Raw genomic sequence first — 15,604 nt, forward strand, 5'->3', positions numbered from 1 at the left:
CCAGATTAATGGCATAGTGAGGATTTGATCTGGGTCTGCCAGATCCTAGACCAGCACTAATCAGGGCAACATTTCCAGCTTTCCAAGTTCATGAGTTTAACAGTCAATTATACCAATTTAACGTAACATAAAAACAATTTAATTCAATGACACCAATTTTAAAACAGTACTGTATTTAGTACTTAACATGAAGAAGGCTTTACTGTATTGTGGGATAGGAAGGAGAGGTGTTATTTAAAGCTTCCATGTAATTATGGTAATATTTCATAAGACTCCAGTACAGATTAACAAAACTAAAGAATATTCTTCTATGGTTAATCAATCTTTTAAAGCATTTATAATTACCAGTCAGCAGGGCTCATTTCGAGGGGGAATGCACAGGAACGCAGTTCCGGCAGTTCCCCAAAGAGTTCACGTCAGGTGACCCCGCCCACCTGACTCTCAGCCATTTTGGGCCCGTTTCCACCTGGATTGGGGCCGAAACGGCCCGGATCGGGCCTCTGACAGGTGGTGGATCACTCTCCCACTCAGCAACGGCCCAATCCTGACCATTTTGGGCCTCTGTTCAGCCATTTTCAGCCCATTTTTGCCATTTTGGGCCCAATTTTGGCCCTGAATGGCTAGGATTGGGTCCAAAACAGCCAGGATAGGTGATGTCAGGGGGCGTGGCATATGCAAATCAGTTGTGCTAATGACACACTTCCAGTAATGGCAAGGGGTGTGGCACATGTTAATGGGTTATGCTAATGCGTTCCTCCAGCTTTTTTTCTACGAAATGACCCCTGCCGGTCAGAAGCTCTTAGCAAAGATACCCACAAAATTTAAACATACTGGCTTTTTGGTTTCTATCACTAGAAGGGATGGAGGTCTCTCGTTAGAGGATGACTGGCTTTGCTGGGTTTTTTGATCCACAAATCGTGACGAAGGCTTGTAGATTTTTCCTCGTTTTTCATCAGTTTCATGTTCTGTAACAAAGGCAAGTAGTTATCAAAAATGTCTAACTGAACAATCTGGCCAGGATCCAAAGAGAACTACTTTAGGCAAGTTGATGCTATGGATTTTTGATCCTCTGAATAGCAGAAATTACATCATATAACAAACTGCTTTTGGAATTCTTTTACCATAATGCATGCAGAAGGGCCTGGTGTTCAAGAACCACAAACCCAAAGCCCCTTTGGCACACAGAACTGGTTGCTTGTTTTGGATCTTGTCAATTGCCTTGGTGTGACTACCACGGGTACTTTGTAAACAGAAAAATGTTTAGGGCAAGCCCAGTACAGAAAGTGTGTCAAACATTCCTTAATCTGTAGCCCATGGCACATGCAAGTCAGGTGTCAGGAAATGTACCATTCTAAAGTGAAACACAAAATTAAGTTCTATCTTGGCATGGAAAATATGGTATCTTCCATTCTAATATACCCTAGTACTTTGACACATGCATGATAGGAAAAGTAACAATGCACAGGAGCCATGGGATGAGGATTTCCTTTTAAATAATTTTAATCATTATATTTTTATAGACAGCATAACATTCAAACTTACCTTTAGATGCATTAACAACACCACCTCTGACAAATGTCTTTACTTTACTGCCATCACTTCCCTCAAAGGCAGCAAGGAATTCTTCATAAATTTCTGCAGCTGCCTTCTCATCTTCCTATATAGATCAAATGTTAAGTTGGTTATTAGTACTAATGAACCACTGTTGCATATCTGACTTCAATTTCTAGTACTTGTGTTATCATGGACTAAAAATAAACTAAGTTCAACTAAAAACATGAGATTTCACTTTTCAAAAAAAAAAAGGTTCCAAACTCAAGACAAAACAGTAAAGAGTCCAGCAGCACCTTTAAGACTAACCAACTTTACTGTAGCATAAGCTTTCAAGAACCACAGCTCTATTTATCAGATGCAACTTAAAGGTGCTACTGGACTCTTTTTGATTTTGCAACAACAGACTAACACGGCTAACTCCTCTGGATCTAAACTCAAGAAAAAATCTGAAATACAAAATTAAAATAACACAATCATATATCATGGACTTACAGGGTACTAGAAGCAGACAATCAAACTGTATAAACATTTAGAATAGCTACAGAGGCCCACTGTATAGACTCCATTCTCTTGAAAAAATTTTAGCTCCCTCCCCTTCCCCAATAAAATAATAAGGGCCAACGTTAATTATAACCAGCATTAAACAGTCACACAACCTCCCTGCCAGGACTGAAAGACATTAACATGCAGGGGGAGAAGAATGAAACTGCAGCACAATACAACCCCATGCCTAAATACTGAGATATTTCCATAGTCTTCCGTCTAAAGATAGTCATATGGCAGCAAACCATATCTTGTTAAACAGGAGAGGCTAGACAAATAGGCCATTATTCAAGTCAGAACCTCTAATTTACTGACAATGTTCTGACAAAAAACCCAATAAGCAGAGTACCTTCAGCTTCTTAAACAAATTAGTTTGCTACAGCATTACCTTCTTTTTCAGTTCCTCCTGTTCCTTCTTGCTTAAGGTTCTCTTGGCAGCACTCATCTTACCAATACTGAAAGCTTTAAGTTTGCTTTCTAAAAGTGGCTACAAGAGGGGGGGAAAGCATCAAAAGAATAGGTTCACAAAAACGCAATTTAAAATACATTCATGTATTCAATTCTTTCTGAAACAACATTCTTCACATACAGATGGGAAATCTTATTTGTATAACATGGTTACATTCTTGGACATAAAACTACCTTGAAACTATATCTGTGTGATTTTGTATGCATAAAAAGGCATTGATCTTTTAGTATTCTGACAGAGCCAAGTCCCACAGGACAGTTTTCCCAAGCAAACAGGTAACAGAGTATAAAGAGAGGAAAGAGTCATATTAGTATAGTATAAATTGAGAATAAAAAGAACAAATATGTCCAGTTTATATACACTTGCCAATGAGTACCACACCAGTTTGCATACTTTATGAATGCAATGATAATTTGGCTATGAGATGACCCACTATTAGAAGTTTAAGAACTGAAAATATCAGGTTATAGCCCTAAAAACAAAACGAAAAAAGGAAATTGAAGTAACTGCCTATCATTTACACAGAGCCTGAAAAAAAATCAACTTAAAACTGCTTTCTTGGTAGAGATGTAAAAGCCTGGAAAAAATTAGAAAAACTGTGGTACTCTGGAAAAAGATGTTTTCTGTTTGGAATGAGTGTAAAGGTTTTTTAAGACATGGTAACTCAGTATTTATGAAGATTTTATGTAACACACTCTACAGAATTGGGCAATAATACTACATATACTATAGAAATATTCTAAAGACTTCCAGTTTTACTATTCACAAGATACTAATTTTGTCCACAACTGATATACTATAATGTGTAGGATGTAGGGCTGTGTTATTCGGGTTTCGCTTCAGTTAAAGATACCCGAAGTGGACCCGATTCGGAAAGCTTCAGTATTCCCGAAGCTGGTCCCGCTTCAGAAAACCGAAGCAAAGCTTTCCGAAGCATTCGGAAATGCTTCGGGGCTTGTTTAAAGGGCCCCACCGCTGCTTGCAAGCAGAGGCAGGGCCCTTTAAACATCAACCCCCCCCTACCTTGTGGTGACTCCGGGCTGGCTCCTCTGCCGCCGCCGCACCGCCGCCCGAGCCTGCGAGGTGGTGGGGAAGGCCAGAGCCGCCTCCTCCAGCTCTTCCTGCCCCTCAAATGGCCACAGCGTGCTGGTGGCTGGCGGCCATTTGAGGGGCAGGAAGGGCCGGAGGAGGCAGAGAAAGCCCTTCCTGCCCCTCAAATGGCTGCCAGTCACCAGTACGCCACGGCCATTTGAGGGGCAGGAAGAGCCAGAGGAGGCAGCTCTGGCCTTCCCCACCACCACGCAGGCTCAGGCAGCCGCGTAGCGGTGGCAGAGGAGCCGGCTGGCTCCAGGCCGCGCTGCCTTTCGCCGCCGCCCAGCTGATTACCCTCCCGCCGCCAGGTAAGTTGGTGGGGGTTGGAGGGGTCTCCCCAGGGTTGGGTGTGGGGTGGAGGGGTCTCCCCAGGGGGGTGGAGGTAGAGGGGTTGCCCCAGGGAGGGTGGGGGTGGTGAGTCCCCCCCCCGCTTCGGTATGCTCCAAATCTTTATGGAGCATACCAAAGCGATTCCCGAACCCCGAATCCAAATCGGTTTCCCACTTCGGGCAAACCCGAAGCGGGAATACCGAATATCCCCACCCGTGCACAGCCCTAGTAGGATGATAATATACTATGAAACTCTTTTAATGATATGAAGTTTAACTTGATATTAGACCTGTTGTGACTACAGGTGACAACTTTAGTCCAAATAATACACTTCCTTTTGTTTATTACAAAAATTGTGCTTTTTTTCTATTTTCAGGGTTTTTTTTCTACCTCTCAGATGGCAAAAACTAAGACTGATGTGTTAAGGTAGCCCAGGGCATAGCTTATCTCTCACAGTGGGTATATTCATATTTTTGCTTGTAGAAAACTAAGGCATTTAAACTTCTTAATTCTATAAATATGTGAAACAGTACAAATTTCTATTCTAATTAATCTATAACTTTTCACCCAATGTTTTAAAATTTGTGGAAATTTTCCAGCTCCACTTCTTGAGTAAGGGATACTAAACTGCCACTTCTTCAGAATAAAACTTAACCAAAAAAGCCTGCTAAGTCAAATAGCAGTGAAAGCCTATTTTACAGAATAAGTATTTATACTTCAAACTGAAAAAAGGAAATAAATCAGCTACGTTAACATAGATTTTTTAACCATGTATCTTGTATGCCTTGAAACAACACAAGGCTATAAAGAAACAAATCAAAGCATGTTGTTGGTTCAAACTTCATGATCAAGTAAGTGCCTAGTACTTAAGCAATGAAAGGGGTACACCTATACACTAGGCCAAGGTTTCTACCTCTCTGGGAAACTTCTTAGGTGTACAGAAAAAAACATGTTTGTAATTTGTAACAAACAAAAAAGAGCAAGTAAGTGAAGATGAACAGTATAGAGATCTGGAACTCATTTCCCACACAGATGATAACAGCCACACAAATCCATCCGTCGGAACCAACTACAAAACCAAGACTTTTTAAAAAAAAAATAACACTATTTCTACAAGCATCTTAAGACTTACATGATTCTCCGGAGATCCAGTGGAACGTGTTGTGTCTGGTACCCTGGTCTGAAACAGAAAAAATACAAAAGTCATATTCAGCAGAAGACGTTGCGTCCCTATTGGGAGTAAGTTATCTGCTGCTATAGAACTTACTTCTATACTTTTACTTACTTCTCATCTCTTTTAACGGACTACATCCTATATTTTATTTCATGGAACCTGAAAAGAGAACTGAGCATATCCACACAATGCAATTAGCAGGATTTCTCTCTTAAAATAAAAGTAACAGAACTCTATAGAAATTAGAGTTTCACAAAATTCACTACAGAGATAATCCTGTTGGAAGAGAGACAATCCCATCAATAGTCAGGATCTAAAGTGCCACTCAAGATCACATTAGTGACATGTTACATCAATGAAATGTCTCTTCTTTCAGCAGTTTACCCCATGCTGAATCAAAATGAGAGAGACTAGTTTCATAAAAACAATATGGTATAGTATGCAGAGGTGTCTATAGTTCACTGGATCATGATCAATTCATGTTGCTTAGTTCTACATTATTAACCCATCATAAAGAGAACCACTTCTTCAAAAGAGGATTGCACTATTTTGATTCAAACTGTTATAGTCAGAAAATATGTTTTTGAAAAAAATTGCTTTGAACATGCCTTCCCAAGAAGGTATTCAGCTGAGAGATAGGAAGAGGGTAAGGTGGGGAGTGCAGCTTTCTTCTGAATCTTACCACTTTAGATTAAAACAGTCTTTTTTTTTCCTTTGCCAAAATGGTAAAATCCATCTTGCTTATGTTCTTTAAAATTTAGGGCAACATATCACAGATTAGTTTAAGATATGCATATGTGAAACATCCAAGAAAAACCACTAAATGAAACCCTTAACCTATTGCTGTCTTTTGAAATGCCCAAGTAGGAGACTAAAAGGTAGAACTGGGGGGTTCATAGATTCTCTCTCACTGGATAAGCAACCCAAGTTGTAAGAAACAAGATGGGTTGGGCAAATAACTTGAGCCATTTTACCAAGATGGGTTTGGCACATACCTTGAGCCATTACGGGAGAAAGTCAACCTAACATCTGTCATACATGTCTTGATAACATTCAGATTAACTACAGTAACACACTCAATTGGGGTTTGTCTTTCAAGATGGACCAGAAACTTCAGCTATTTCAGTATGTAGCATCCAGAATGCTGACTGGACCTCACTCCAATGAGCCTATTAAGGCAATCTTGTACTAGCTACACTGGCACCAAGTATACTTCAGGGTTCAAAGTGCTGGCTTTGACTTAGCTGCATAGTTCCTGAAGAATTACCTCCACCTTGTTTTTCAGCCCAGGGGGCTCAGTTTTGGGAACCCACTTTATTACTGGAAGGTTTGACGGGACCTATGAAACAAACCATCTGGATACCACCCCCAAACTTTGGAACTCTCCCCTCGCCTCAAAAGCTTCATATCATCACTTCTTGCATGACTTGTGGAGGAAACTGGAAGCTTACTTATTCTGGAAGGCCTTTGAGTAATATTGAGTTTTTAATCACTGGGTTTATCTGGATGGGGCTTAAATTTTGTAAGTTAAATACATTGTTTTTAACTTCACTGGCTACCTTGAAGTGGGGCAGTACATCAATTTTTCTGAATAATTTTTCTCTTTTACTAGTGGCAATGTATGTTATGGTCTTAGATTAATTGTTTGTTTTTACTATATTTTTATTTATTTATTTTGTGTTATTTATAGTCCGCCTTTCTCACCGAGACTCAAGACAGATTACATAGTGTTACTCAAGGCGGATTACATAGTAGTACAATTAATGGCAAGGACAAAGGCAGGCATTTCCATACAGCGTCAAGAACATTTCCATAAACAATGTCTTGGGGTAAATGAATACAGTTTCAAGAACATTTTCATAAACAATGTCATGGGGTAAAAGAACGTAAGTTTACAAAGATATAGTATTAGCAAGGATTCAATATGGGGTTGAGGAACTGCTGAAACAGAACATAATCAATTCTAGGACTTACACTGAACAACATAAAGCACAGGTAGGATATAGAAGTACATATTTAAAGCAACAGATAATATGTAGGGAAACATAATGGTGAAATCTATGGTTCCTAACTCATTGGCGAAACATCTGGGATCCCTTTCCTACAATACCACCCTCTTAGCTGAGAAAAAAGGCCTTTTTGAATAATTCAATTTTGTAATGTTTGCAGAAAGCCAGGAGGGGTGGGGGCTCTCTTGACCTCCTCAAGCAGGCTGTTCCATAGGGTATGGGCCACCACAGAGAAAGCCCGTGTATGAGCTGCTGTTGATTTCGCCCATGTACAGGATGGCACCTGCAAGAGACCCTGTTCAGATGAGCGAAGCTGCCGTGGAGGGACATAGGGAAAGAGGCGGTCCCATAGGTATGTTGGACCAAGGCCATGAAGGGTTTTGTATGTAATAACCATTACCTTGAACTGAGTACAGTAACTGATAGGGAGCCATCATTTTGCACCAACTGGAGCCTCCTAGTTAACTTAGACAGGACACCAACGTATAATGCATTACAATAGTCAAGTCTTGATGTTACCATAGAATGGATCCAGGTGGCCAGGTCGGCTGTGTCGAGATAAGAAGCCATTTTCCAGGCTACAGTGAGATGTAGTAAGCGTTTTTTGCAGCCGCCTTAACTTGTTTTTCTAGTAGTAGCACTGGATCCAGTATAACCCCTAGGCTCTTAACCGAGTCTGCAAGGGTCAAACGAACTCCATCGAAGGTGGGGAGTACAATGTTTATCAAGATCTCTGACTTCCCAACAAGCATCACTTCAGTCTTGTCTGGGTTCAATTTTAATTTGTTATTTTTCAACCATTTTACTACGGTTGTCAGGCAGCAATTCTGCATCCTGTGGGGACCTAGATAGTGAGATATAGAGCTGGGTATCATCCACATACTGCTGACATCCAACTCCATAGCTGCAAATGAGTTCTCCTCAAGGTTTTATGTAGAGTTTGAATAACATGGGAGATAAGATTACACTCTGTGGGACCCCACAAGTTAATTCCCATTCTGGAGATAGCTGATCTCCGACAGCAACCCTTTGAGTCCGTTCCATGAGAAACGATTTAAACCAGTCCAAGGCACATCCTTTGATACCTACTTCTGTTTCTAAACATCTCAACAGGATGGCATGGTCTACTGCAGACAGATCCAGGAGGAGCAATAAGGAGTTGATATTTAGTCAACTTCATATAAAAGCATATGGTAATCACTCTATTACTGCATTCCTAGAAAACAAGGTAGAAGAAGGCAACTCACTGCAGTTCTCCAACATGCAACCAATCCACCTATACTACAGGGATACACAATATACATTACAACCCCAGTTTTGAAGATTCATTTCTATTGGTTATGGCAAGCTTAATATGTTGCAAACCATCTCCAAATATGTGGCAATTTTTATGTAAGACAATCTAAGCATAATAATTCCTGGGCACATTACCCTGACCTGCATTGCCTAGGCTAGTCCAATCTCATCAGATTCTGGAAGCTAAGCAGGGTCGGCCCTAGTCAGTACTTACATGGGGAATCACCAAGGAAGTCCGGGGTCATTATGCAGAGGCGGGCAATGGCGGCAAACCACCTCTGAATGTCTGGTGTCTTGAAAACCCTATGGGATTGCCATAAATTGGCTGCAGCTGGACAGTACTTTCTACCACCATAGTGTACATCAGGAGTAGGCAACCTTTTGGGCCCAAGTGATTAAAAAAATGCATTAACTGTGAATGTTGTTGAACATGCAAACAAACTTGGAACTTGGTCACGCTTGGACCAAGTTCCAGTGGCACTGCCAGCATCTCAGAGATTTACCTTAGACTCAGCTGGTGGCTGTGCAGGTCTGAAAGACAATGAAGGGAATAAACCATGCCTACTGCTTTCTGCAACATGGCTAGCCCTAGAAGTGCCGCCAGTGCCTCAACTGTTTGCACAGAGATCTGGCCCTGGGTGCCAAGCAAAAAGGTCTGATATGACACTGTCAGCACCCATTAAAAGGGTTGCCTATCTGTGCTGTTGTCAGATCAACATATTTTCAATCACATATTTACTGTTTAAACGCGACTAATTTTTTCCACAATTAAGTCTACATATGGCAACGGACAACTATATAGACTATTTCTATTCAAATGCAAAATTATTCTCTTTATTACAAAGGTTTTGTTTTCTATTTTTCAGTTAATTATTCATACCTTTTGGGTGGCAAAAACTAATATACACATGCTAAAGCAGCACTGAATTCAGTCTGCAGCTCTTTTCTCTTTATCATTGGGTAAACTTGCAATTTTGCTTATAGAAAACTGACGAATTTATACTTTTACATTTCATAAATAAGCCAAACAGTATAATTCAGGGGTTCCCATTCCTTCTGAGACTGTGGGCACCTTTGGAATTTTGAGCACCACCCAAAACAGTTGCTACAGGAAGCACAATCAAACCCAATACCTCCCTCATTGCTTTGCAAAAGAACTGCATGGCAACCACATTGAAAACCTATTATCAGAGTCAAGCCACTGATCAGTCATAATGTATATTATTTGACTGGAAGCATGGTCCATCCACCAGGGGAAAAGTGGCAAGGGGGGATCACACACAATGATTAAGGAAAGCCCAGGTGCTTTCTGATTCTGATTAAGGAAAGCCCAGGTCTTCCTGATACTCCAGTAGGTGTGGCAACCATTGCAGCCATTGAAAAGCCATTTATTTGAATGAAGGTAGCTGATAACAAGCTCCACTTACAATGGCCCTCCCCAGTTTCTGAAAACCTTACTGGGAACCAGGAAGCTACTGGAAGGCACTATGGTACCCGTGGGCACCACAGTGGCAACTCCTAGTATGCTAAGTTTTAAGTTATGCACCTACCATAAAGTACAGTAAGTTTAGACTTGGTAAGAGCTGCATTTGTTTCAATTTTCTCAGAAAGGAAACATTTTCTTCCCATGGCTTCAAAAGTTTGGAAATTTTACATCTTTAGAATCTTATTTCACTCCTCCAGCTATGCAACATTTTTTTATGTTTAAACTTTTCAGCTACAGGCATAGCATTCTAAATTCTTATGGTCACATGTCTCCCCATTTTTCCTGTACTTAGTCATTTTATTTATGCCCTGCTTTTCTCCCTAATTAGGACCCAAACATCTTCCATTATTCCCCCTTCTCCAATTTATTATAACAACTCTGTGAGGTAGATTAGGCTGACATAATGACAGGCCAATGGTCACCAGCAAACTTCCATAGTAGAGTGGAATTCAAACTTAGTAGTACCATCTTAAGAAGATCTATTTGAAATCCTACTGAAGTCTATTCAATGGGGCTTACTCCCAGGAAAGTGTTCCTAGGATTTTACTGTGGGCCTCCCAGATCCTGATCTAAAGCAAAAGTTTTTCCCTAATCACTTTAACAGCCACTCCATGCTGGCTTCCTCACAGTTCAAAAGGTATCTATCTGGCTTACAATACTGCACGTATGATTCAGAAATACAGGTCAACAATAAAATAGTCATGAAAAAAATCTGAACACTACACTACCTAGGAATGAAATATTTATAGATATGAAAAAGTAGATAGGTAAAGACTAGAGCACAAGACTAAGAACCTAAAGCTAAACTTCTCCCTAATCAATTGTTATCACTGAACAACTGGACCGCATCCTCTGCGCACTCTATAAATACATATTCTCTGCTGCTATGTTTTCATAAGCAAGGTAAGATCACAACACATTCTGTGGGAATGTACTTGCCATCTACACCTTGTTCTATCTTTGTAAGTAAATAAATTTAAATTACAATGCTCCAGAATGGAGAAAAATCGTATCTTTGTATACAAGTACAATTTTACTTAAATAACAAATAAATTAAAATAACATTTCAGATAAAGTGATACTACATATTTATTGAACAAAATCAGCCAACTAAACTTCGAAACATAACTCATGTAGGAAATTCCAAACTGTGCTGTATAACTATTCTATTCAGCTAGCTTTTGGTGGCCACTTCACACAAAACTTTAACATGGGATAGATGGGTTAGTCTGTCTGTAGCAGTAGAAAAGAGCAAGAGTCCAGTAGTACCTATAAGACTAACTAAATTTGTGGTAGGGTATGAGCTTTTGTGAATCACAGCTCACAGATACTATCTATAAGATACCACCAATAAGACAAAAAACCCCAATAATTTTGTTAGACTCTTTTTTCTACTGTATAAGAGTACAGTTTTGGGTGAAGCATCCACCAGAATCTGACTAGACAAAATAGTCTTATGTGTTTCCTAGCAAAGCACACACAACCTGTACATCAACTGATGATGAATGCACGCACGTGAAAGTTTTGTGGTAATGCAAGGCCATAGACTATCATGGATTCCCACGGAATATACACACGGCAAGACACACTTTTTACATTTGTGACATATGAAAGTTCCACACGTTCTTATAAACACAACAAATCATAGACAAGGAAGAAAATTGTCGTACGTTTTCCATACCAGGAGACATAAACGGAATAACACATGCCAAGAGAACGGAAGGCACGCTAATAGGGACTCCGAAACTGAATAACGTGCAGAATGTGATAGACGAAGGAATCTTTCCACCTACAGTCCCTTCGTCCTTTCCAATAAGCCCCATCCTCAGAAACTTGTTATAGGAAAACCGATGAGGGCAGCACTTTTCCAGCGGCTCGGAAGAAAAGCGAAATAGCTCCTTAGGAGATTCGACCCGTTTAATGTGAACTCAACTAGTCTCCTCCTACCTTCCCCATCAACCCGCCTCGCTTGACCCGCGGCTGAAGACGCGGCGAAAGCGGAGAGAGGCTAGGCCGCGAAGCAGCCCTTAAGGTAGCCTTCCCGCTTGCCTGCGCACCACAGCCCGACGACACTGCGCGCGTCTCCAGCCCGGCTCTCCACGCCAGCCCAGGCCCCACCGCTTCCATCCCCGCTTCTCAGCTCCCTCGCGGTAGCGTCGCCGAGGAGGCCCCGGAGGCGGCCTTACCTTCCCACTGGCCTTCTGCGAACCGCCAGGCGTCTTGTCCGCCATCTTGACTCTCTCCCCCACTCAACTTTTGGCGGCAGCGAATCGAGTACCGACTTGTCCGATTGAAGAGATTTGTCCAAACCGGAAAGGGGCAACAAGTTGATATCCGAGCGGAAGATGAGAGACGGTTGTTTCGAGAATCCTGACTCCGCCTCCTTCGGGAGGACAGGGGCGGTGTTTCCGCTGCAAGTCTTTCTGGGCCGCAGATTTTGATAGACACGTCAGAAGCTGCATATCTGTCCTTCGCCCTCAACGACTGTCAGAAGGGTTGTTGGAGAGGAATTATATCAACCGATGATCCACATACAGGGTCAGACGAACAGCTGGATTTAAGTCTAGGGACACCTTAGAGACTAAGAAGATATTTATTTATATCCCGCCCTCCCTGCAAGCAGGCTCAGGGCGGGTTACAGTACCATAAAAACAATAAATTCAACAGTATATAAAGACAATCAATACCACAAAATACAGCTTAAAACCATATAAAACAGTAAGCACAGTCAACAAGTGTATAAGCTTTCAGAAGTCAAAGCTCCCTTCTTCAGATATAAATGAAAGCTTCAGATACAAAAGGGTCAAATAAAGTAGGCTTTAGCTCTCCAATGCTTATGCCAGAATATAGCTGTTAGTCTTTTACATCTGATGGCACTCAACTCTGTTGATTACATTTTTTCCTTTATTTAACTCAGTTGCTTACATTTTTTCTTTATAGGTGTGTTTAAAGTATATATGTATACCTGTCTGTATATATAGTAATAATTAAGTGCCATCAAGTTGCAACCAACTTAGGGTGACCACTCCATGATTGCTATAAGTTTAGGCAAGAGATGAGAAGAGGTGGTTTGCCATTGCCTGCCTCTGTGTAGCAAGCCCTGACTTCCCTGGTGGTCTCCCATCCAAGTACTAACCATGGCTGACTCTGCTTAGCTGTTGAACTCTGACAAGCTTCAGCTGATCTGAGCTTCGGGCAGGGGGGTATCCTGACAAATAGACCCCCCCCTCTATTAGGAGATACTACAGACATCCTAAGAAATGTCCATAGGAAGCTTGCCAGCAGCTATCCACCTCCTCCATGCCATGCCTCAGGACTTCAGTGTTAGAGAAGAAACTGAACCGAATGCAAACTTTCCATTTCAAGAGGAAAACACCTCTTTGGTCTTAACCAAAGAAGGTTAAGACTGTATACAACTAAAACAGGCCATAGCTGAAATGCCTAGAACAGTGATATTCACTTAGTGGCTGCCAGATAGCCATACAACTACCATCAACCAAAGGAGCCACATTTATTTCCATCCCTGGCATGAGGCTTAAACATCTAGGAGCCTTGTAGCTTACCTGTTCTTCTGGTAATGGCTGTTTCAAGGTAGGAACCCCTTGTAATCTAAAAGCCTCACTGCTCAAGGGCCTTGCCCACTTTCCTGAAACTTGAGTTAGGTGCCAAATTGCCTCAGGTGGCATGTCAAAGAATGACATGTGGATCCCAAGCAACTGACCTAGTACAAAAACAAGGATGATCTGCAAAAATATCTAAGAATGGTCAAATCTAGCGAAGTTCCTGCCACACATGGCAATAATGACAATTGTACGAATGCAGTAAGCCCAGTATGTTGAATTTTTATTGAATGCCAATCCATGAAACAGCATTCAAGTAATGATTCCATGAGGATAATGATGTTGGTCTATTACAGCAAAAAACAAACAAAAATGTGTCCTGTAACACATTAAACTCTGAGCAGTTTGCTGAATATTGTCATTTTTTAATGTCAGATTTGTTCAGATTTTATAATGTCCATTTTTTCTTTTGCATAGGGATTGAGCTCTTTGACCAATGTAGGGAACAGAAGGGTATTGTTGACATATATCACATTGGAGTATGAGCAAGTCAGATGAGCCAGAAATGGTTGATATAAGTCCATAGCCTTGTATTATAATGTGAAACAACTCAGTTGTCAGTTTTACTGGATTAGCAGCTATATTGTTACAGAAAGGGCTGTTGCATATGTTTCCAAAGTATTGATAACTATGTAACAGATTACACTTAAGTGAGAAAAATGGACAATAGTATTTAATGAGGCAGTGGCTCAGTGGTAGAGCATCTGTTTGGCATGTAAAATGTTCCGGGTTCAACCCCTGGCATCTTCAGTTAAAAAGATCATGTAATAGGTGATTCCAAAGACCTCCACCTGAGACCTTGGAAAGAATACTTACAGTCTGAGTAGACAGTGCTGACTTTGATACATCAATGGTCAAATTTAGATTACATTTGTAATCTGCTACGATTCCCAGCGAGAATGGCAGGCTATAAATGAAAATAATAAATAAATTATACAAAACAAGCCGAAAGATTTTTGAAGATACAAGTGTCATCAGGCACCTCATGATAGTATATTCACAATAATAATAACTGCACTTATATATTGCCCTTCTAGACAAATTAGTGCCCCACTGAGAGCAGTGAACAAGGTCAGTGTTGTTATTATCCCCACAATACAGCTGGGGCTCAGAGGAGTGGCTTACCCAAGGCCACCTGCTGAGGTCATGGCAGTAGTGAGATTCGGACCAGCAGAGTGCTGTCTTGAAACCAAACCACTTAACAACTATGCTACAGCATAATGAATCAGCCTTGGAAAAGAGGAATAGGTTAAAATTCTCCTGCTTTTTTGCAGACCGCCACGATCACATATATATATATGCCCTCTGTGCACTTCCATGTGATCCTAGATGAACTGCAACTTCGAATGAAATTTAAAGGTATGCCAAAGCTACTTCAAATGATAAAGAGTCTTGCAGATCTTTTAAAAATTGGCTTGGATTCCACAAGTGTTTCTACAGCTGCAAGAACATCACTCTCAGACTTCTGCTCGTTTTCCCACTTCTGTTGCAGCAGCCAGAAATGTCCCACAGAAACTGGTTTCCTGGAGAACAGGGGACCAACAGAGACAAAATTTCAGGGCTGCCCTGGAGAGGGGTTGAAAATCTACAAGCAGAAAATCTACAAGCAGAAGCCCTTGCACTAACTGGGATCCAACTCATTATTTTGCCACAATGGCCAGATAGAGGAATATAAATGCCCTGTTTATTAGAATTGTACAGATGAATAAGGTGTGCATGATGGAGCCATTTTAATAACAATCATAGGACCACAAGGTCTGATAAAAATGTTGAACATCACACATTGATATCCTCTTGGGACTGGAGTTTCCATGTCCCCCCCTGGTAACTAATAAGAGACTTACCTTGCTGGGGGGCTTGCTATCAAAGTTGTATTGTCACTGGACACATTTATGGCATCAGTGCACCACTGGGGATGCTCTTGTACTTTGCAAAACCTCTGTGGTTTTATCGTAGAGTCTTTGTAATGTGCTAGAGCATCCCTTGTCACTTCCGGTTTAAACTGAAAGTGATGTCAGTGCACCAAGCCTT

The 15,604-nt window shown here is 41.0% G+C and overlaps 1 protein-coding gene across 2 annotated transcripts in view; it reads right to left on the reverse strand.

Annotated features, from left to right (window-relative positions):
• The window catches only part of U2SURP (U2 snRNP associated SURP domain containing), a 47,860-nt gene extending 35,643 nt beyond the window's left edge, over window positions 1-12,217 (reverse strand). For both annotated transcript variants that reach the window (XM_054982463.1, XM_054982462.1), the window contains exons 1-5: window positions 12,140-12,217; window positions 5,121-5,168; window positions 2,486-2,584; window positions 1,543-1,657; window positions 832-965 (exon numbers count right to left, since the gene is read on the reverse strand). In XM_054982463.1, coding sequence (XP_054838438.1) covers window positions 832-965; window positions 1,543-1,657; window positions 2,486-2,584; window positions 5,121-5,168; window positions 12,140-12,184 — 441 coding nt within the window. In that variant the 5' untranslated portion in view covers window positions 12,185-12,217. The remainder of the gene's footprint in view (window positions 1-831; window positions 966-1,542; window positions 1,658-2,485; window positions 2,585-5,120; window positions 5,169-12,139) is intronic.
• Between the last annotated feature and the right edge of the window lie 3,387 nt (window positions 12,218-15,604).

Source organism: Eublepharis macularius, chromosome 6, assembly GCF_028583425.1.
Source record: "Eublepharis macularius isolate TG4126 chromosome 6, MPM_Emac_v1.0, whole genome shotgun sequence".
Taxonomy (NCBI): domain Eukaryota; kingdom Metazoa; phylum Chordata; class Lepidosauria; order Squamata; family Eublepharidae; genus Eublepharis; species Eublepharis macularius.